General features: G+C 40.3%; 1 protein-coding gene across 8 annotated transcripts in view; it reads left to right on the forward strand.

Moving 5' to 3' along the window:
• Positions 1-1,952: 1,952 nt before the first annotated feature.
• Positions 1,953-23,989, forward strand: part of LOC101107495 (small ribosomal subunit protein uS17m) — a 36,887-nt gene continuing 14,850 nt past the window's right edge. The window contains exons 1-6 of one of the 8 annotated variants that reach the window (XM_042240714.2): positions 1,953-2,061; positions 5,657-6,102; positions 7,800-7,884; positions 14,815-14,941; positions 15,545-15,637; positions 19,367-23,214. In XM_042240714.2, coding sequence (XP_042096648.1) covers positions 5,897-6,102; positions 7,800-7,884; positions 14,815-14,941; positions 15,545-15,637; positions 19,367-20,409 — 1,554 coding nt within the window. In that variant the 5' untranslated portion in view covers positions 1,953-2,061; positions 5,657-5,896 and the 3' untranslated portion in view covers positions 20,410-23,214. Of the gene's footprint in view, positions 2,062-2,140; positions 2,376-5,587; positions 6,103-7,799; positions 7,885-14,814; positions 14,942-15,544; positions 15,638-19,366; positions 23,215-23,989 lie in introns of those variants that run through there. The other 7 variants (XM_042240713.2, XM_015104184.4, XM_042240716.2 and 4 more) reach the window with 7 other exon arrangements.

Here is a 23,989-nt window from a genome sequence, read left to right on the forward strand (position 1 = left end):
CTATATTTCAGTTCAGTTCAGTCGCTCAGTCGTGTCCAACTCTTTGCGACCCCATGAATCACAGCACGCCAGGCCTCCCTGTCCATCACCAACTCCCGGAGTTCACCCAAACCCATGTCCATTGAGTCGGTGATGCCATCCAACCATCTCCTCCTCTGTTGTCCCCTTCTCCTCCTGCCCTCAGTCTTTTCCAACATCAGGGTCTTTTCCAATGAGTCAGCTCTTCACATGAGGTGGCCAAAATACTGGAGTTTCAGCTTTAGCATCATTCCTTCCAAAGAACACCCAGGACTGATCTCCTTTAGAATGAACTGGTTGGATCTCCTTGCAGTCCAAGGGACTCTCAAGAGTCTTCTCCAACACCACAGTTCAAAAGCATCAATTCTTCAGCACTCAGCTTTCTTTATAGTCCAACTCTCACATCCATACACGGCCACTGGAAAAATCATAGCCTTGACTAGACGGACCTTTGTTGGCAAAGTAATGTCTCTGCTTTTCAATATGCTATCTAGGTTGGTCATAACTTTTCTTCCAAAGAGTAAGCATCTTTTAATTTCATGGCTGCAGTCACCATCTGCAGTGATTCTGGAGCCCCCCAAAATAAAGTCTGACACTGTTTCCACTGTTTCTCCATCTATTTGCCATGAAGTGATGGGACCAGATGCCATGATCTGCATTTTCTGAACGTTGAGCTTTAAGCCAACTTTTTCACTCTCCTCTTTCACTTTCATCGACAGGCTTTTTAGTTCCTCTTCACTTTCTGCCATAAGGGTGGTGTCATCTGCTGTGTAGGTTGGTCATAACTTTCCTTCCAAGGAGCAAGCGTCTTTTAATTTCATAGCTGCAATCACCATCTGCAGTGAGTTTGGATGTTTTGAAAAATCGCCAAACTGTTTTCCACAGCAACTGTATCATTTTACATTCCCATCAATAACACATAGGAGTTCCGATTACTCCACATCATTGCCAACACTTACACTCTGTTTTTTGAATAGTAGTCATCCTAGTGTCTGTGACTTGGTACCCCATTGCAGTTTAACTTGCATTTCCCTAATGATGAGTGATATGGAACATCTTTTCGTATGTGTATTGGTCATTTGTATACCTCGCTTGAAGAAATGCCAGTTGAATTCCTTTGCCTATTTTTTAAAAAATATTCATTTTTATTTATTTATTTGGCTGTGTCAGATCTCAGTTGGGGCATGGTGAATCTTTAGCTGTAGCATGTCGGATCTAGTTCCCCAGACCACCGGTGGAATGGGAGCATGGAATCTTAACCACTGGACTACCAGAGAAGTACCCCTTTGCTCATTTCAAAATCTGGATGCCTGTTTGTTGTTGACTTACAGGAATTTTTTGTTCATTCTGGACCTTAATCCCTTATCAGATAAATGATTTGCAAATATTTTGTGGATTGTCTTTTCACTCCATTGTTACTGTTCTTTGATGGAAGGAAGTGTTAAATACTGAAGTCCAATTTATCCACTTTTTTTCTCTTTCGTTACCTGTGCTTTCGATGCCATCTAAAATATTAATAACTGCCGAAAAAATATCATGAAGCTTCACTCCTCTGTTTTCTTCGAAGAGTTTTATAATTTTACCTCTCACATTTAGGCTTTTTGATCCGTTTTGAATTAATTTATGTATGTGCTGTTAAGTCTAAGGTCCAATTTTATTCTTTTGCATTTTCCCAGCACTGTTGAAGTCTCTCCCTTCCCCGTTGAATGCCTGCATTAACAGATAAGCATTTGCATTCGCTTTTGGCGAATTCCAATTTTATCTCCGTTAAAAGAATTCCATTCTTCTCATCAGTATACTTGTATTATATATTCAATCGTTATTACTATATCTTCAGCTTCGTCAATGTAAAATTGGGGAAGGGGCGGTATTTCAGGACTGAGGAGAGCGACGCCTCGTGTGGTCGCCTAGGGGACCGCGCGGCGCCCCCCGCTGGAGCTTCTGATGGTCACGGGCTCCGGGAGGGTCCTGGGTCCTCTCTGAAGGCGCAGTTCCGCGAGGCCGGGAGCGGAGGCCGGGGACCGGGTAGTCAGCGCGGCTCTGGTGAGAAGCCGACCGAGGGAAGCGGGTGGGAGTTCCCAGCCCGGCCTGTGGGAAGAGGTCGGGCCCCGGCACCGCCGGCGCATGCGTATCGCCGAGCCGGAGCCAGCGCGGCGCGGCCGCCATTGCTGGGAGGCCTTCGTCAGAGCCTGGCTGGCCCCGGCGGCTGGTCCAGCCCCAGGGGCCCCGTCACTGGGCGTCATTGGCTCAGGCATCCGGGCCCTCATCACCTTCTCCCGCCTCGGTCGGGACGGGCGGCGGCGGCTGCGGCGTCAGGGGGCGGAGCCGCCCGCGGCGCCCTTTGTCTGTGCAGGCGGGTGAGTGCGGCGCCCGCGGGCGGGTGGCGGGCGAGGGTGCTGGGCGGGCGGGGGTCACGGGGCGGGGAGCCCTCGACTCCGAGCCCCCCAGGCGGCGCCCTCCGGCTTCTCGGACCCCCTGTTCCCCTTTCATGGGAAGGCCTCCCCATTCCCAAGATTACAAACCTATTTTCCTCTAATATTTTCTGCAATTTATTTTTGTATAGGCGTGGGCGGGTATCATTTTTGGAAAGTTTTTCCCATCTTAAGAGTATTAACAGAATCACCTTTATTTTCGTCTAATACTTTTAAAGGATTAAAAAAAATTTTTTTTTACATTTTAACCTATTGGGTATTAATTTTGTGATAACCTGTAAGATAGAAAAATGCCTTTCTCCCCGGTGATCTTGCCGTCATCTCTTTCCCACTGAATTGAAATGACACTTATCTATTATACAGACGTTTGTATACTCACATCTGTTTCTAGCCTGTTACACTGCTCTCACAGTTTCTGCTCTGATAGCATTTTGGTTTAATATAAAATAAATTTTAATATGTGGCAGAGCAGATCCCTGTAATTGTGTCTTTTGATTTAATGAATTTTCTGTTTCTTTTACTTACTTTGAATTGTGGGAAATATTAAAGGTACAAAAATTACCATTTTCCAAGAGACAGACTTGGTCATGACACTTAGTAGGTGCTCTTATTAAATGGAGAATATTGAAAGTCACTCTGTTTCTGAAAACTTGTATACTTCCCTGATGCCATCAGGATAATGTTTTAGTTTCTTAGCAGTGACCTCAAAGCCCTTTTCTTCCAAGGGGAAGGCGTATTTTAAATTCATGGCTGCAATCACCATCTGCAGTGATTTTGCTTGCTACTTAGAAAAAAAACTATAACAAACCTAGACAGCATATTAAAAAGCAGAGACATTACTTTGCCAACAAAGGTTGGTGTAGTCAAAGCAGTGGTTTTCCAGTAGTTATGTATGGATGTAAGAGGTGGACTATAAAGAAAGCTGAGCGCTGAAGATTTGATGCTTTTGAACTGTGGTGTTGGAGAAGACTCTTGAGAGTCCCTTGGAATGCAAGGAAATCAAACCAGTCAATCCTAAAGGAAATCAACCCTGAATATTCATTGGAAGGACTGATGCTGAAGCTGAAACTCCAATATTTTGGCCACCTGATACAAAGAGCCAACTCATTGGAAAATACCCTGATGCTGGGAAAGATTGAAGGCAGGAGGAGAAGGAGACTGTAGAGGACAGAATGGTTAGATGGTGTCCCCAATTTGATGGACTTGAGTTTGAGCAAACTCCGACAGTTGGTGAAGAACAGGGAAACCTAGCATGCTACAGTCCAAGGGGTTGCAGAGTTGGCCATGACTGAGCGACTGAACAACAACAAAGCCCTTTATGACCTTAATATTGTGTACTGCTTTGCCTTCCATCCTTGCACTTTATGTTGTAGGCATACCAAACTGCCAGGACAGGACCCAAAACCCTCTGGGGAAAATGCATTAATTAAATTATATCAAAATTATATCAGAAAAGCCCATGTGCCACATATTTTGAAAAATACTTCCTTTATTTGAAAAGAGCAAAGGGCTTAAAATTAGAGACATAAAATTCTTGCAACATGTGTTAGAGAAAGTATCCTTAATATGTAAAGAGACTTGTTGAAAAAAGAAAAGTGTAGGACTTCTCTGGTGTTCCAGTGGCTGAGTCTGCTCTCCGAATGCAGGGGGCCCTAGTTCAACCCCTGATCAGGGAATTAGATCCCACATGCCACAGCTAAATACCCCACATGCCGCAACTAAGACCCAGCACAGCCAAATAAATAATAATAATAAAGGTGAAAATCCTAACTTATAAAAAAAAGTGGACAAAGGATATGCACAGGCAATTTACAGATGAATTACAGGAAACCAATAAACAAAAAAGTGCTTAACCTCATAAGTAATTATAGAATGCAAATGAAGACAAAGATGCTTTTCACCCTTTAGACTGGGCAAGTGTATCAATATTGGTGCTAACAAAGTGTTGAGGCAAATGCAGAGGGGCAGGGCCCCGGTTGTACCATTGAGGAAGTATTTTGAGTGGCAGTATGACTACACTTAGTAAAATGTAAAGTGAGTTCACTCTGTGGCTCAGAAATTCTATTCTAAGATCTGTCCTGCTGAAATACTTGCACAGGTGCACAGGGATGTGTGTACAAAGATGTTCATTACAATATTGTTTGTAATTTGAGAAAGGGATACCACTTAAATGCTAACTATGAGTGTGGTTAAACATATTGTGGTAGATCTGTACAGTGTAATATTGTGCTGTTATAAAAGTAGAATAAGGTAGTTTGTTATGAAGTTAATAAAAGGAAAGATCTCTAAGATCAGCATTTCCAAAGGTGTGTTTTATGGAACCCTATTCCCATCAGATGCCATAAAAAGTATTCTCAAACTAGCTGTATTTGTATACAGGGTATAATATACTTGAAATATTCCTCATTCCCTTGGGTTCATAGGAGGAGAAACCTGGCTTCCTAACATGGTTAATACAGTTTTTGTTGTTGTGAATATATGGTTTTCAGGTGCTTGGGTTTGAAACCCCAAGACATTCTTGTAAATTCAACCTGGCTCTTCAGACCATGGGACCTTCTTAGAGTTTTTGCTTGATAAAATAAAGACCTGATCCTTAAAGTGCTTTTAAGTTATTCTTGAAAGATCTTCCTATTAGTGAAAACTGGTTGTAAAATGTTAGATTCCTGGCATGTCTTGGCTTGAGTGGCTTCTTCCTCTAACAGGACCATTCCATTGGAACCATAGTTTCCTTTCTTTCTTCCTATTATTTCTCAGAAATCGTTTTATTCTTTGTTTCTATCAGTAGTTTTTGAGAGTTTTTCAGGTCAACTTTTGTGAACAGAGAACAAATATATTCTCATGATTATTAACATCAATACGTTTCATTCTGTTATTGGTACTGGTGAAATGCCTGTTTTTTTCTTCTTTCTGAGGAGAAAGCCACTCTATTTGAAAGTCTTTCTGTGGGAAAGGACCACATGTTTTCTGTTCCAAGAAGAGAGTGGGAGAGGACTAAGGCTAAATTTGTTGTAGTTGCTGCTTCTGTATCTCTCTGCTCTTTGAGACATTCTAAAACTGCTTTTTTGATTGTTTTAATGAATTCCACCTCCTGCAGTGCTCTGTCTTTATCAATGAACAGTGTGTATGTCTCTTTTTAGACTCCATAGGTCTCTAGGAGACCAACACTGCTGGAGTTCTTCTGCTGACTCTGATGCATCTCATTACAGGTGCTCAGCCTGAAATTGTATCTCTCAAAATCTCTGCCTGGAGGCAGATTCGAATATCATAGTGATGTATGTACATGTAGGATTGATGCCTTTAGTGAAAAAAACAACAACAACAGCGTAATAGCCAACTTCAGGAACCTCCACATCTCAACTCTACATGAACAAGGCAAGATCCTGAGAGTGGCTGCCCTGGGAAGCAGAAATCACTCTCATGGATATCCACTGGCTCCTGACCCTCTCATGAGATCAGCCACCTTTAATACCTGCGACTGGCTGTTGCCTTTAAGGCACTGGAAAATCAGCCTTCAGGGACTGACAGGGCTGCTGAAGCTGTTAGAACTGGTATGTCTCCTGACTGTCGTGCCCGAAGAGAATAAGCCTTTGGTGACATTACAACTGAAGGACTGCAAAGAGGTACAGCCATCCTCGTGGAGGACTGAATCCAGGTACTCAAAAAGGAAGGTGAACATTCTGAAAAAGGGAAAGAGTGAAATCTCCTTTCTGTATTGGAAGTGTCATCTTTTTAATAATTTTCAATGTTTATTTATTTATTTATTTATTTTTGGCTGTGCTGGGTCTTCCTTTGCTGTGTGCAGGCTTTCTCTAGTTGCAGCGAGCAGGGGCTACTCTGTAGTTGCAGTGCGTGGGCTTCTCATTGCGGTGGCTTCTGTTGTTGTAGAGCAGAGGCTCTATAGTGCACAGGCCTCAGTAGTTGCGGCATGTGGGCTCAGTAGTTGCAGCTCACGGGCTCTAGAGCACAGGCTCAGTAATTGTGCTGCACGGGCTTAGCTGCCCCACAGCATGTGGGATCTTCCTGGATCGGGGATTGAACCTGTGTCTCTTGCATTAACAGGGGGATTCTTTACCAATGAGCCAGCACGGAAGCTGTAGAAGGATCATCTTTTTTTATTTTTTTAATATTTTTTTAAATTAATTGATTTTTTAATTGAAGGATAATTGCTTTACAGAATTTTGTTGTTTCCTCTCAGACATCAACATGAATCAGCCATAGATGTACATATGTCCCTTCCCTCTTGGACCTCCCTCCCATCTCCCTCCCCATCCCACCCCTCTAGGTTGATACAGAGCCAATGTTTGAGTTCCCTGAGACTTAGAGCAAATTCTCATTGCCTATCTATTTTACATATGGTGATATAAGTTTCCATGGTACTCTCTCCATATGTCTCTCCCTCTCCTCCCCTCTCCCCATGTCCATAAGTCTATTCTCTATGTCTGTTTCTCCACTGCTGACTTGCAAACAAATTCATCAGTACCATCTTTCTAGATTCCATATATATGTGTTAGTATATGATATTTATCTTTCTGTTTCTGACTTACTTCACTCTGTATAATAGGCTCTAGGTTCATCCACCTCATTAGAACTGACTCAAATGCATTTCTTTTTATGACTGAGTAATATTCCATTTGTATATGTACCACAAATACTTCTTTATCCATTCATCTGTCAGTGGACATCTAGGTTGCTTTCAAGTTCTAGCTATTGTAAACAGTGCTGCAATGAACATTGGGGTACATGTTCATTGTACATGTGCATGTCTTTTTCAATATTTGTTTCCTCATGGTATATGCCTAGGAGTGAAATAGAAGGATCATCTTAAAGAGAGTAGAGGAGATGCCTGGACTTTGAGTTTAGGGATGAGTTTATGCCCTTAAAGAGTAAGAATAACTTCTCAACATAAGTTCTCTGGATCACATCATCTCAGTGGTTCTCATCTGCCACTTGGAATCATTTGGAGACTTCAGAATTTAAAATGCTGTTGCCCAGGTTCACCTGAGATTGTTAAATCCAAATCTCAGGGAAGAGGGGCTTAGCACTGGCATCTTTTTAAAATCGCCCCCCCTCCAAGTGAGTAGCTAGTGCTAAAAACCAGTGAGTACCCCTGAGCTTCCCATATGTCACAACAAGGGGAATAGTACCACAGAAGAGAGACAGCCATACTTTAAATTCCTCAGTGTAATAGAGGAACAGGAGTGTCAGAGTTATGTCACCCAGCCTTTAGGCTTATGTCTTACAGGGCTTCTCTCTAAACCATCTGCCATCCTGATATAAGACAAAGGGTGCAAGATTTAGGTGGAGCTTTAATATCATTCCTTGACAAGATTCTTCTCTTCTTTTCTCAAGAATGCCCTCTCAGGATGCCACACTTTCCCAAGAAGGAAACACAGAGAAGGAAATGAATGTTGGATCACAGACAGTCATGTCTCAGGTAAGTTCAGTTTTGTTTGTTTTTTTAATAACTTTAGTTTTGGGTTTTTTTTTTTTTTTTGGCTGTGTTAGGCTTTTGTTGCTGTGGGGGCTCTTCTCCAGCTGTGGCAAGTGGGAGCTACTCTAGTTGCGGTGTGCACGCTGCTCATTGCGATGGCTTCTCTTGTTGCAGAGCATGGGCTGTAAGAAACATGGGCTCCGTAGTTGCAGTTCCCAGGCTCTAGAGCACAGGCTCAATAGTTGCGGTGCACAGACTTAGTTGCTCTGAGGCATGTGGGATCTTCCCAGATCAGGAATCAAAGCCATGTCTCCAGCATTGGCAGGCAGGTTCTTTACCACGGAGCCACCAGGGAAGCCCCAGGTAGGTTGTTTTCCTCTCCTCTGAAATGGCCATGGTGGTTTGCAGAATGTAGGTACTTTTATTTTTCAATTCTCAGAACTAAGCTCCCCAAGTCCAGAGCCCTTGAGATTCCTGTGACAGAGGTGACATAACTGTATGTGGCATTTCCCACGCACCTTCCATACCTCTTTATAGCTCTTCTCTCCTTCAGCATTTTTATCAGCCTGTAGATTCCTGTCTGTCCTGGATGTTGTGAAGGCAACACAAGAAGCCGTAGACTGTCTTTTAATAGTGCATGTGTGCGTGCTCAGTCGTGTCTGACTCTTTGTGACCCCATGGACTATAGCCCACCAGGCTCCTCTGTCCATGGAATTTTCCAGGCAAGAACACTGGAGTGGGTTCCCATTTCCTACTCCAGGGGATCTTCCCAACCCAGAGGGCAAACCCACATCTCCTGCATTTTCTGTATTGGCAGGCAGATTCTTTAAATCACCCTTCCCTGAAACAGCTCACTAGCATTTAAACACTTGCCATTTAGTCTTCAAACAATGAATGATGCCCATGTCACTGACCACTTGGAGGTAATGGAATTATTAATATTCCTGAGGACCTCTGCTGCCACAATTTAATGTGGCAAATTAATGCCACAAATTAAGCCTGCCTCAGCATCAGTCCTTCCAGTGAATGTTCAGGACTGATTTCTTTTAGGATTGACTGATTTGATCTCCTGGTTGTCCAAGGGACTCTCAGGAAAGTCTTCTCAAGCACCACAGTTAGAAGGCATCAATTCTTCAGCACTTAACATTCTTTATGGTCCAACTCTCACATCCGTACATGACTATTGGAAAAACCATAGCTTTAACTCTGTGGACCTTAGTCAGTGAAGTGATGTCTTTACTTTTTAGTACGGTGTCTAGGTTTGTCATAGCTTTTCTTCCAAAGAACAAGCGTTGTTTAATAGCATACTCTATAATTTACCCAGTCATCATCTTTATTGTCTACTTTCCCCTGCTAAAGTTTCATAAAGGAAGAGAATTTTAGTCTCTCTTGTTCACTAGTATATCTCAAGCCCTATAGGTGACACATAGGAAGCACTGAATAAATATTCGTTGAACAAATAGGAATTTTGCATATGATAAAGGTCACATCTCAAACCAGTGGTGAAAAGATGGTTTACTTGATAATCAATGATATTTCTGTGGAGCCATGTGGTAAAAGGTAAAGTTGAATCCATACCTCATACTTTACATCAGAACAGTCTTCAAATTGATCATATATTTAAATATGAAAAACTAAGCCACAAAAGTTACACAAGAAAATAATTTGGGAATTCCTTTATAACCTTTATTCCTTTATTCCTCTATATTCCTTTGAGAATCTAGAAGCTGTAAAAGAAAAGGTTGATGAGAAAGAGAGAGGGACAGGAGAGAGAGAGAGCCAGCTGAGCAAAGGGCAGAAGACAGAAAGGAAAAGATTATTTTCGGAATCATAAAGGGCCCCCAGGAGAGTTAGTGGGGTCCTAAAGGACCTTTCACAGGACTTAAAGGATAATAAGGAAAATCTTGTCGTGAACCAAAGGGGACACTTGAAGAAGGAATTTTGGTCAACATTGTCACCTTCAGTAACAAGAAAAATATTAACTATACTTAATGGACTCAATGATATATTTAAGGAGATTTTCAGGTAGAAGATTAAAAGTGCCAGCTGTCAGCTTCTGGCTGGTTAAAGTAAAATGTGAGAGGAAAAGATAAACTAGATAAAAAACCATTACATATAAAGGAAACAGACATGAAAATATGCCCAACCTCGCTAATCATCAGGGAAATGCAAATCAAAACCACAGTGCGCTGTCTCCTCACACCTGTCAGAATGGCTGCCATCAGAAAGAACAGAAATAACAAATTTCGGCGAGGATGTAGAACCCTCATACACTGTTGGTTGCAATGGAAATTGGTGCAGCCACTATGGTGAACAGTATGGAGGTTTCTCAAAAAACTAAGAATAGAACTATCACATGACCCAGCAGTTCTACTCCTGGGTATATACCCCCCAAAAAAACTAAAGCACAAATTCAGAAAGAGACATGAACCCCAGTGTTCAAAGAGGCATTATTTACAATTGTCAAGACATGGAAGCAACATCAGTGTCCATGAAGAGATGAATGGATAAGGATGTGGTGTATGTATACAATGAGATTATTCCTCAGTCATAAAAAAGAATGAAATTTTGCTGTTTGCAGCGACATGGATGAACTTAGAGGGCATTATGCTAAGTGACATAAGTCAGAGAAAGACAAATACTGTATGATATCACTTTTATGTGAAATCTGAAAAATACAACAAACTAGTGAATAAAACAGGAAAGAAGCTGACTTGCAGATATAGAGAGCAAACTAGTGAGAACCAGTGGGGAGAGAGAATAGAGGAGGGGCAATACAAGAAGTAGGGGATTAAGAGGTACAAACTATTATGTATAAAATAAGCTACAAGATTCTACAACACAGGGAATATAGCCAATACTTTGAAATAACTATAAATGGAATATAACCTTTAAAATTTGTGAATCACTATATTGAACACCTGTAACTTAAATAATATTGTACATCAACAGTATTTCAATTTTTTAAAACATCAAAAATATATATATAAAGGAGCCAGAAATTATTGAGTTTTAAAATAAAACTTTCTCATTCACAAGCTCTCAACATGTGCCCAGCTCAGCTACATTATAGAATTGCTGTGAATTGCTGTTTACTTGAATGGGAGTGTGTGTGGCAGTTATTTCTATGAGTTTCCTACTACTTTGAGTTTGTGAAGGATAAAGGGTGGGGCCAAATGGCCTATTTCTTCAGCTCACAGAAAGAAAAATAGAAAGCTTTCAAGGAACTGTACCTGAGGAACTATGCTCCAAGAGCCTCATCTGCCTATGGACCTGGTGTAGACGATAAGATCCCAGACTTCAAATTGATGCCATAATGGCATCAAACGTAGGGGTCTTGAGGAAGATGAGTGAAATTTACATGAGGAAGGGATGTGAATATTTACCTTCAGAGGGTAAACAGTAGCAGGTTGTATTTCCTGAAGATGGCACAATTTCTCCCATTCCATAGGCTCCTTTTATACTGATTTAACTACTCTATCAGGAGAGGTGTGATTGTGTTCCTTCCCCTTGGATCTGGCTTGTGACTGTGGTGGAACTGAAACCACGTGGCTCTTGAGGCTGGATGAAGAAAGGTGGTTCTCTTGGGAATTTTGCATTTGGCATCCAGCTACCATGCCATGAGGAAGCCCAGGCAGCCTGTGGACAGGCTTGTATGGGGAGGACCAAAGGCATCTGGCTGAGCTTCCAACTTTCAGCCAGCACCGACTTGCCAGCCACATGAATGAGCCTCTTAAAAAGTGAATCTTACAGCCCAGAGTTGAGCCTCCCAGCTGAAACAAAATGGAACAAAGATGAGCTGCTCCTGCTGAATATTGCCCATGTTACAGATTCTGTGAATAAAATAAATGATTGTTATTGTTATGAGCCACTAAATTTGGAGGTGGTTTGTTATACAGCAGTAGATAATGACACAATTGATACCACCCCTACTGAGGTCAGCTTGACAATATGTGTCAAAATTGCAGATTCATATACTCTTTTGCCAGACATCTCATGGGGAATGGATTCTAGAGACAGACTTACATACAATAGCAAAATAATATCCTTTTAAGATATTTCATTGCAGCATGATTTATAGTAACAAGAGAGTAGAAAATATCTAAAATGTCTGTTAGTAAACTGGTTACATAAATTGTGGGACAGTCGCACAATACCACACAGCTATAAAAAGAAAAAAAGGAGGAGGAAGAAATCTATGAACTGATGTGGAGGGATTTCCAGTATAAAGTGTTCAGTGAAAAAAATCAGAAGCAAAAGATTACCATAATATGCTACTTTGTACAAGAAAGAAGGGGAAACAGAAATACATAAATGAATCCAATGCTTGTTTGAGGGAAAAGAGACATTGAAAGGATAAACTTGCATCTAGTGAGATTGGTTACTTGTAAGACTTAGATGGAAAAGGGGTGAAAAAGAGGGAATGGAGGTGGGCAGTATGCAAGGAGGGCTTAAAATTGAAAATAAACAGAAATAAGTGAGCCCAACTGTATTTCAAATTACTGATATAACCACACTGAAAATGCGTTAACTTTTGAAACTAAATCATTACTTGTACTCTATGTCCTCAGGCTAGAAGCAAAACAATTCTCAATACTGAACTCTCATTTGTAGGCTTGTTCTGTGCAGAGGCATGTTCCCTGGTAGCTCAGCTGGTGAAGAATCTGCCAGCAATGCAGGAGACACCAGTTCAATTCTTGGGTCGGGAAGATCCCCTGGAGAAGGGATAGGCTACCACTCCAGTATTCTTGGGCTTCCCTGGTGGCTCAGACTGTGAAGAATCTGCCTGCAATGCTGGAGACCTGGGTTCAGTCTCTGGGTTGGGAAGATCCCCTGGAGGAGGGCAAGGCAACCCACTCCAGTATTCTTGCCTGGAGAATCCCCATGAACAGAGCAGCCTGGTGGGCTACAGTCCTTGGAGTTGCAAAGAGTCAGACACGACTGAGCAACTAAGCACAGCACATGTGTCAGCAATACCAAAACCACTTTCTTTACAATCTAGGATTGAGCAAATAAATAAACACATTGTCCATAATTTTGTTGTTATTGTTTAGTTGCTCAGCTCAGTTCAGTTCAGTTGTATCTGACTCTTTGCGACCCCATGGACTGCAGCACACCAGACTTCCCTGTCCATCACCAACTTCCAGAGCTTGCTCAAATTCATGTCCATCAAATTGGTGATGCCATCCAACCATCTCATCCTTTGTCATCCCCTTCTCCTCCTGCCTTCAGTCTTTCCCAGCATCAGGGTCTTTTCCATTGAGTCAGTTCTTCGCATCAGGTAGCCAAAGTATTGGAGTTTCAGCTTCAGCATCAGTCCTTCCAATGAATATTCAGGACTGATTTCCTTTAGGATTGACTGGTTGGATCTCCTTGCAGTCCAAGGGACTCTCAAGAGTCTTCTCCAACACCATAGTTCAAAAGCATCAGTTCTTCAGTGCTCAGCTTTCTTTATGGTCCAGCTCTCACATCCATACATGACTACTGGAAAAACCATAGCTTTGATTAGATGGGGGCTTCCCTGATCACTCAGTTGGTAAAGAATCTGCCTGCAGTGCAGGAAACCCCAGTTCAACTCCTGCATTGAGAATATCCGCTAAAGGGAATGGCCACTCACTCCAGTATTCTTGTCTGGAGAATTCCATGGACTGTATAGTTCATGGGATTGCAAAGAGTTGGACAAGACTGAGTGACTTTCACTTTTCAGTTTGACCAGATGGGCCTTTGTCAGCAAAGTAATGTGTCTTTTCATAGCTTTTCTTCCAAGGAGCAAGCATCTCTTAATTTCATGGCTGCAGTCACCATCTGCAGTGATTTTGGAGCCCAAGAAAATAAAGTCTCTCACTGTCTCCATTATTTCCCCATCTATTTGCCATGAAGTGATGGAACTGAATGCCATGATCTTAGTTTTTTAAATGTTAAGTTTTAAGCCAGCTTTTTCACTCTCCTCTTTCACTTTCATCAAGAGGCTCTTTAGTTCCCATTTGCTTTCTGCCATTAGGGTGGTATCATCTGCATATCTGAGATTATTGATATTTTTCCTAGCAGTCTTGATTCCAGCTTGTGCTTCATCCAGCCTGGCATTTCATATGATCTGCTCTGCTCTGTTTATTTATAAGTTAAATAAACAGGGTGACCATATACACCCTTGACATACTCCTTTCCCAGTTTGGAACCAGTTCATTGTTCCATGTCCAGTTCTCACTGTTGCTTCTTGACCTGCATACAGATTTCTCAGGAGGCAAGTAAGGTGGTCTGGTATTCCCATCTCTTGAAGAATTTTCCAGTTTATTGTGATCCACACAGTCAAAGGCTTTTGCATAGTCAATGAAGCAAAAGTAGATGTTTTTCTGGTATTCTCTTGAAGGGAATTATAAGATCAGAGAGAGATGGGTCAGAGAAGGGAATTACAGATATGAGAAGAGAGGATAGAATGAACCCTGCTATGTTGGATTAGATTTAGAGATATCAGTATGGACCCCTGGTGTTTTAGGTTTTTTTTTAACCAGTCACTCTCTTGACCTATGGGTTTTAATAAATATCAGTAAACATAGGGTTAGATATGGAGTTGTGTGTGTATACGTACATCACTGTATATATTCCCCTCTTTCCTAGATATGACCCCTGAAAGGGCCTAGAAGAAATGGTACTCCAGTAGCACTGGATGCAGCTAGTGCCCAGATCTTGGGGTCTAAGTGCCATTTTTCATTAAAGGGAACCAGGCATAGCACTTAAGGATTTGACCAACAGAGCAGAACATGACAGACTGCCTCCCTGTATCAGCTGGGGAAGCAGAGCAGCTCAGTATTTTACCACTAGAAGGAATCAGGGATCCTTTGTCTACTGCACCACCTTTGACTCTTCCCTTAAGGGCCCCTGTAAAGGAAAAACAAAAAGGTTTCTGGCTGAGCAGGGATATACTTGATGTTTCAGGAATCACTGACATTCCAGGACGTGGCTGTGGACTTCACCAGAGAAGAGTGGGACCAGCTGTACCCTGCTCAGAAGAACCTCTACCGAGATGTGATGCTGGAAAACTATAGGAATCTGGTTGCACTGGGTAAGGAGGGCATCTCTGTAAGTTGTGTCTGATTCTTTGGGACCCCATGGACTTCGGCACACCAGGCTCCTCTGTCCTTTACTATCTCCCAGAGTTTTCTCAAATTCATGTCCATTGAGTCGTTGATGCTGTCTAACCATCTCATCCTCTATTGCCCCCTTCTCCCTTTCTTTTTAGTCTTTCCCAACATCAGGGTCTTTTCCAGTGAATCAGCTCTTCTCATCAAGTGCCTATAGTATTAGAGCTTCAGCTTCAGCAGTAGCAGTCCTTCCAGGGAATATTCTGGGTTGATTTCCTTTAGGATTGACTGGTTTGATCTCCTTGCAGTCCAAGAGATTTTCAAGAGTCTTCTTCAGCACCACAGTTAGAAAGCATGAGGCCAGGATGGAAGAAAGCCAATCAGTTGGAGACAAGGGACCTCTGATTCCTGCTTTCTCCTCTGGTGAAATGTGTTAACTTTGAGATGGGTAGCTTTATTTTGCTGCCTCAGAAGCCTCCCCTTTCCAAATCCAAAGACCCTAAAGATAAAAAAGTTTGGAAATGAGTTCTGAGACTTTTGTTCCCTGTGTAAAATTCTAAGATACACATTTTCCTCTTGAACAGGGCATCAACTGTATAAGCCAGAGGTGATCACTCAGTTGGAGCAGGAGGAACAGTGGATGATGGGAAGAGTCAGCCCACCAGACACTCATCCAGGTGAGAAGAGAACATTTGAGTATTTGTGACTCAGTGAAAGAAAATAGTCACTTTTGAAATACTTAATGGAGTGTGCTCTGAACATCTCCCTCTGGGATTTAAAGGATATCAAGGCATTTTTAATGGGTTTGGTCCTGGGTTGGGACGATCCCCTGGAGAAGGAAATGGAAACCCACTCCAGTATTCTTGCCTGGGAAATTTCATGGACAGGAGAGCCTGGCGGGCTACAGTCCATGGGGTCCAAAAGAGTTGGACATGACTTAGCAACTAAACAGCAGCTGCAGCAGAGGCCTTTTAAAAATTTCAGTTCATATTTGACATTTTTCCAAAGTAGAAATGACTATTTTTTTCTGATTAAACAGACAAAATATATATATACTTACTATTTTAAAAATTTGCACAACACAAAAATTATTTTGAAAGTTTTAGTTTGTTCATAAATACCTTGATATTACAAATCTCCACAAAGCACTTTCTTACTATTTTTTTGTTTATAACCCTTTCAGGATTCTTTAAATCTTTTTCTTTTCCATCCCATTTTAACCTATTTTTCATTATTTTTTTTCTTTTTATTATCAAACATGTTAAAGTTGTCTAAAATCCGTAGCCTTCGTTCTCAGTCTCTTGTTCACCTTTGTGATAGGATCCCTGTCATACCTATGTTACTAAAAATTTTTTCTTGGAGATTACCACTGACTTCCTTCCAGTCAAGTCCAGTGGCTAAAACAAACCACCATTATCATGTTGTATGATCATGTTGCATTTGACTGTGTTGACTTGACTCTTGAAAATTGTCTCGCACCTTGTCTTTCACACCATTCTTGCCTCTTGTAGCCTCTCTCTTGTCTCCCAGCCTGTTCTTTTTTTAAAATTTATTTATTTTTAATAAATTAGCAAGGGTAAAGCAAGGGTAATTGCTTTAATAAAGCAAGGGTAATTTAATAAAGCAAGGGTAATTGCTTTACAACACTGTGTTTGTTTCTGCCATACATCACCATGAATCTGTCATAGCTATCCTACCTGCTCTTTTAAATACCTTCTCTCACTCTTTATTCTTCTAAAGGCACATATTTCTTATGGACTTGGTGTTCATTCTTCAGTACTGTGCTTTTAAGTAGCTTCTCTGTGTCATTTTTCCATTTCTACATTTCTAGCCTCAGTAGTTCATGTACATACTCTTCCCAGAGTTTAGATTGTATTTGTTTATGAATGTCATACTGTCATTTTAATCAAGTATTTCAAACCTTGGACCTATTGACTCTCTACTCCTTTAAAACATCCTACTAAGTGAGACTTCTTGACCAAAAAAAACCCCAGAACTCCTAAATCTTAGCTCCTTTTTGTGGGCATACTGCCTGGTTATATTAGGAAACAGTGGACTGATGGGTATGTGCCAGATACCAAGTCATTAAGCCAGGTTAATATATCCCATCTTGATTCTTTGCTCAGACACCTTGTTTCATCATTTGGGCTTGGTTTTCTGTCATTCAAACTTGAGCTTTCTGAAGCTGACTCTGATTCGGTTGTCTTTCTTGCTTATAGTGCTCTCGGTTATCTTAGGTAGGAAAACTTATTCCTTTTTCAGCCTCATTGGACCTAAATTTTTAGCCTGACAGGTGCTGCACCCCAGTGCTCTAAACCCTGTTTAGAGGCTGATAATTAAAACAGTTTGTCAAGAACCCCTAAGCACTTTTCCTGACAATGATGAGTAACATTATTTTCACAAAGCTTCCTATCCTGGAACCTGGAAAATAGGAAACTAAAGAAGGAAAATGAAAAACTCCCTTTTCAGGCAAATTGCCAGTGTAGGTGCCCACACAGAAACCTGAGCTGTTCTTTCCCACAGGTACATATGCTGCCATGTGAAGGAGCCATACTGTCTCCCATTATGTCCCTGCCCAGAGACTCCCAACTCGAGAAAATAATTACTACACTCAAGAAAATTTCCAGGTAATTCCCTGGCAGTTCAGTGGTTAGGACTCGGTGCTCTCACTGACAGGGCCCAGATTCAGTCCCTGGTTTGGAATTTAAGATCCTGCAAGCTGTGCAACATGGCCAGAGTAGAAAAGAAATTTCTAGACTTCATTATCAGCTGTACCTGGGTGGTCAAGGCTTTTGGTCCTTGACCAAATGAGGTTGTATAAGTGGTTTCTTTGTATCCTGCTTGTCAGGGCAGGCAGCCTAGCAGTGTCCTCCAAGGAGACTGCTTGCATTTTTGCATTTTCCCGTGAGACACAATCAATTGTTTCTCTTACAAGGATGTGGTAGAATGTTTCTGTTGATGGAGGAACTGAGATAGAATGATCTGGCTTGCGCAACCTCATTCTGATGTGCCCTCTGGGGTATTGCTAGTCTCATTGTCTTCGACATTAGCTGATGTCTATTTAATATCTAGAAATTCTCTTCCTAGCTAAGGTGAGACATGGAAAATGTCTGATGGATCTAGCAATGAAAAGGTTAGGAATGATATTAATGAGAGAAGTGACAGGGGAGTAATTAGCAAAACAATCAGTTATACATTGCTGAGTAAACAGGAGGTTTTAAAAAAAAAAGTAGAGCTTGTAGTTGGACTTCCCTAATAGTCCAGTGGTTAAGATTCCACACTTCTAGTCCAGGGGGTGTGGGTTTGATCCCTGGTCAGGGAACTAAGGTCCCACATGCTGCTGGTACAGCCAAAAACTAAAAAACAGTATAGCTAGTACATATATGGTACTTCTTACAAGAAGCTCAAATGAGAAGGTGAAGCAAACAAAGAGGGTGACTGCTAGACTAGAAAGATGTGAAAGTGGCTCAGTTGTATCCAACTCTTTGCGACCCCATGGACTATACAGTCCATGAAATTTGCCAAGCCTGAATACTGGAGTGGGTAGCCATTCCCTTCTCTAGGGGATCTTCCCAACCCAGGGATTGAACCCAGGTCTCCCACATTGCAGGAAGATTATTTACCAGATGAACCAGGTAGCTAGACTAGAAGGTAGTGTCAAAACAGGATCATTCTAAGAAGGAATGATTCCAGCTTGTTTAAAGTGCTAAATGGAAGGGATCAGGGAGAGTGTAAGTAGAAAATAGAAAAGATGGGGCAAGGTTCTAAAAAAATGGGAGTGGGATTAGAGACAAGGAAATTAGGGTAACCTCCACTTGCTACATGAGCTACAGTTCGTGGGGTTGAAAGGAGTTGAACACAACTCAGCAACTAATACAATACTTAGCACAGCTAGAAAAAGCCCCCATGCAGCAATGAAGACCCAGCACAGCTGAAAATTTAGTAATAGTTTTATCATTTTAAGCAAAAGTTTAAAATAGGAAGAAATACTTTTGAAATAAGCAGATAGTGGGCACTACAATAGAATAATCCACAGGTGAGATTGAGAAGGTCCTGGACTTGGCCCTGTGTTCTCTAAGCACAGTCTTTTCTGTCTCTCACCTCTGAGCACAGACTTTCTTATGTTATTTCTTATTCTCCTTTCCGTTTTCTCCCAATTATGTATATTCCTGATGGATCTCTTCTTTTTATGATTACCACTCATATTTTAAAATCTCTCCCTGCTCACTGCTTCTTGTCATCCTCTTATAGTCTTTCCCTTTGTTACATGGCTTTATTTCAAAACTTTCAATGCCACATTTTCATTGTCTGCACTACAGTCAGTTTCATTTGGTTATATACTATGCCACAGTTTCTTTTTCATACAGAGAATACTGAAGTGTTTATATGTTCTGAATTTCTTTTAGATGGGGAGAATAGACCAGAAATTAAAAAATCAAACCATAATATTTCTGATGAAAATCAAACCCATGACATGATAATGGAGAGACTAACAGGAGACAGTTTCTGGTACTCCATCTTAGGTGGACTCTGGGATTTTGATTACCAGTTAGAATTCAACCAAGAAAACCAGCAGAGATACTTAGGACAAGTATCTTTTACCCACAAAAAGATCACACAGGAGAGAGGCCTTGAATGTAGTAGATTTGGGGAAAACTATAATCTAAATTCAAACCTTCTTATGCAACAGAGAATTCCTTCAGTGAAAATACCCCTTAATTCTGACATACAAGGAAATAGCATCAAACATAATTCAGACCTGATTTACTATCAGGGAAACTACGTAAGAGAAAATCCTTATGAATATAACGAGTGTGGAAAAATCTTCAATCAGCATCTTCTTCTTACTGGTCATATTCATACTGAAGGGAAACACAGTGAATGCAGGAAGGCCTTCAGCCAGAACTCATCTCTTGCTCAACCTCAGATGGTCCTCACAGGAGAGAAACCCTATAAGTGTGATGAATGTGGGAAAAGATTCAGCCAGAGAATACACCTTATTCAACATCAGAGAATTCACACGGGAGAAAAACCTTTTATATGCAATGAATGCGGGAAAGCCTTCCGTCAACATTCATCCTTTACTCAGCATCTGAGAATTCATACTGGAGAGAAGCCCTATAAATGTAATCAGTGTGGTAAAGCCTTTAGCCGGATCACATCCCTTACTGAACATCATAGACTTCACACTGGAGAAAAACCTTATGAATGTAGTTTTTGTGGGAAAGCCTTCAGCCAGAGGACACATCTTAATCAGCATGAGAGAACTCACACAGGAGAGAAACCTTATAAATGTAATGAATGTGAAAAAGCCTTCAGCCAGAGTGCACACCTTAATCAACATAGGAAAATCCACACTCGGGAGAAATTGTGTGAATATAATAAATGTGAGAAAACCTTAAGCCACAGTCCTTCCCTTACTCCACAGCACATAACTCAGAATTTTTAGCTTTGTCCTGATGGGAGTGGTGGGGGTGGTAAGAAAATCATATGAATATATAAATATAGGAAAATTGGGGTTAGACCTTTTCATCCTGTTCAATATCAGATTATTCATAGTGGGGAGAAAGCTTATAAATAAACTTTTAATGCATAGAAGGCAAATAAATTTAGACCTTAAATTTAGCATATTATATTCCCAAGAGAAGTTATACATAATGAAAATATTTTATAAACAAGATTATATTAGGAGACATGTTCCAAACTTTTTTTAATGACCAGATATCCTGTAGGCAATGACCTATCATTATTCCCTTGTGATTTTTATGGCATACAATTTTTAAATTATATAAACATTAATTAATTGAGGCTATTGTGTAGTATAACCAGTCACATAAATTTGAAATAAATAGAAAAGAGCAATATTTCTCAAACTTAAAGTCATTTGTGTGTATCCTTTACCAATTTTATCATACTTAATGTTTACTTAATATTTTTAATAGGACTCAGGGTTTTTAGCCTTGTCCTAGGAAATATTATTTATGGAGATTGTGAGTTTTATATGCTAAATTATATTCTAATTTCCATCAAAATAAATATATAATTTTGAAGTTGAAAATATTCGTTGGTGTACCATCTAAGTCTTCTGTACCATCATTTGAGAAGCCATGTGGTAGGATATGGCAATAATAATATTGTTTTTTAGGAACCCTTCCATTATTTTCATCAAACAGGTCCTGGGATCTCTAAGATGAGTCTTAGAGGAGACTGAGGGTCATATTGGTGAACTTTGAAAAGTGATTCAGAGAAATCTACTTTTCTATCCTGTTATTGTAGTTTTAAATTTCCCTATGGCAAATGTATATTTTTGAATCAAAATTGTTATTTCTGTTACATTTGCAGGTTTAAATAGAGAGGAGGTTTTATTTTATACTGACAGGGACTTTATAAGAATCCCTTCACCTGTCTGCATCACTGTGGAAGTCAGAAGTAGGGGCTGAACCAGAGGGTAAGTGGTGGTGCCACGCTGAGGCAAAGAACCAGGAAAGAGCCTTATTGGTTTATATAAACAACTAAGGAAGCATAGGGGCTTCCAGGTGGCTCAGTGGAAAAGAATCCACGTGCCAGTGCAGGAGCTGTGGGTTCGATCCCTGGGTTGGGAAGATACCCTGGAGAAGGGAACCCACTCCAGTATTCTTGCCTGGAGAATTCCATGGAGAGAGGAGCCTGGTGGGCTACAGTTCATAGGGTTGCAAAGAGTCAGAGATGATTGAGCATACATGCAAGTAAGTGTTACTAGTTTGTTTAATAATTCACTTTATTTATTGAAGTATATTTATGTACCACCGTTTTCCAAAAGGAATTTAAGGTGGTTAGATTTTATGATCACTGCCTTGTTTGACAGAAATCGCAGTTTGATGTTACAAAGCATTGTAAATATAAACCGTCATAAACCATGAATAGCTACATCTAGGGACCTGCTTGTTTCTGGGCTTTTTGTTTTTCTCTTGGTCTTCTCAGTCTTGGCTGAAGAAGCCGTGAAACCAAGTTGGAACCCAGTCCCCTTGCTTTTTTTTTTTTTTTCCTTTTTTTTCCTTCCCCAGTCCCCTTACTTTCTCACCTTTCTTCTGACATATCTCCTAGCTAAAGACTTCCGCATTTCTTTATTCCTGTGAGAGACTAGATATCATAGGCCTTAAGTCAAAGCTGGAATGATGTAAATTTTTTTTTTAATTAAAACACTAAAAACCAAGAAAGTAATGAAATCATTTCATTGTGGAAGTTAAACTTTTCAAGTACATTTTTGTCCCACACATCAGTGGATGAAATAGTTAATAAAACCCTGAGATACTGGAGTGAGGGAGGATTTCCAGTAATATCATGTTTAAATACCTGTTTAATGGAGATCAATTTTTAAGACAGATAAGTTCTGAAAGTGTCTCTTCACCAAAGGGAGTAACATGTAAGATTTATTTGCCCTAAAGAGGCAGAGTATAGAGCTCTCAGGTTTCGGGAAGAGGCAGTGAGGCAAGATGAAGTCTCAGACAGCAGAGGTATAGGTTAAAAGAAGTAATGATTAATTACAGTTGGTGAAGCCTTTGATCAAAGTATGCAACCAAGAAAAAAAAAAACCTGAATAATCCACAAAGAGTGCTAAAGGCTTCAACAGAAGGCAGTGTATCTCACACAGGGAAAGGAGAGCAGTACAGGATTTTCAGAAGAAGATAAGCAGAATTTGGACAATTTCAGAAAAGAGGAGTCTGAACTAACGGAGACCAGTCAGCCATGGATTTTCACCAATTCTTCATAAGATTAGAATCTATTATCTATCCTTAGGGTCATAAATGATTATGCTTATGTTAACCGTACAGTAAACTATGTCATTCTGGTGTGAATTCATTCTCGTCCTTTGTTATCTTCAACATGTTCTAATTTAAGTGAATCCTAAATGTATTTATTACATCAAAATTCTAGGGAGTTATAGGAGTGGTTTACTCACTCAGAAACCTAACGTTATGACTTATTTCTATTTTCTATTGGGCAAGATATTACCCTTTTACATATGTTAATTCATTTGGTTCCTCCAACCAGGTGATGTTGCCTTTCTTATATGAAAAGAGATACTGAAGGTTAGACATGATAATAAGTGATAATTTTTCAGAGTTTCTCAGACTCGAATGTCACTAGAACATGGATCGTCTTACTCCTAATCCAGTGGATAAAAACAGTGCCTGGAACAGTGTTTTATAGCACTCTGAAAACATTTGATAAATGTATTAAATTTAATAAAATGAATTGCTGCTCAATACCAAAATTTGTATGACTCTCTTTCTCAGAATCTCAGAGTAAAAGAGATTATCATGTTGATAGATTCTCTTATGTCCAAAGGGCTTAAGGGCTGGGAGAAAAATACTCATTTGGATTTTGATTAATTTTCAATTTATTAATTTAAGAAACCAAACAACATTCCTTAAGTAGCCAACATTCCTCTAATTATTCATAGATGTGCAAATAATAAATACTTAAGAATTTCTAAAATGAGATATCCTTACTCTTGTAAACACGGATCAGATTTAAATATATCTAAACATTTCATTAAAGTCACAGACCTAAAATTTCAAATGTTATTAAGTGCCTTAAACACATTAAGAAACAGGTAAGAGGTACCCAGAATATAAAAAATAATTATACCAAAACTAGTTATAAAAATGTGAGACTTTCCTGACAGTTCAGTGGTTAAGACTCTGAACTCCCAATGCAGGGGACCCAGGTTCCATCCCTGGTCAGGGAACTAGATCCCATATGCCACAACTAAAGAGTTCACATGCCACAGCTAAGACCCAGCAATGCTAAATAATATTTCTTTAAATCATAAAAAATTTTTAAAAGGGAAACAACCTTAGTAGTATCTGATGAATGGAAAAAGAAATGTCATATATATATACACAAAATACTATATATATATATACATTTACATTATAGATGTATGTGTATGTATATGTAAATACAAATTCCATCACTTTCTATATACAAAATGAGGCTTCCCTGGTGGCTCAGTGGTAAAGAATCTGCCTGCCAACACAGGAGAC

Source organism: Ovis aries, chromosome 24, assembly GCF_016772045.2.
Source record: "Ovis aries strain OAR_USU_Benz2616 breed Rambouillet chromosome 24, ARS-UI_Ramb_v3.0, whole genome shotgun sequence".
Lineage (NCBI taxonomy): Eukaryota > Metazoa > Chordata > Mammalia > Artiodactyla > Bovidae > Ovis > Ovis aries.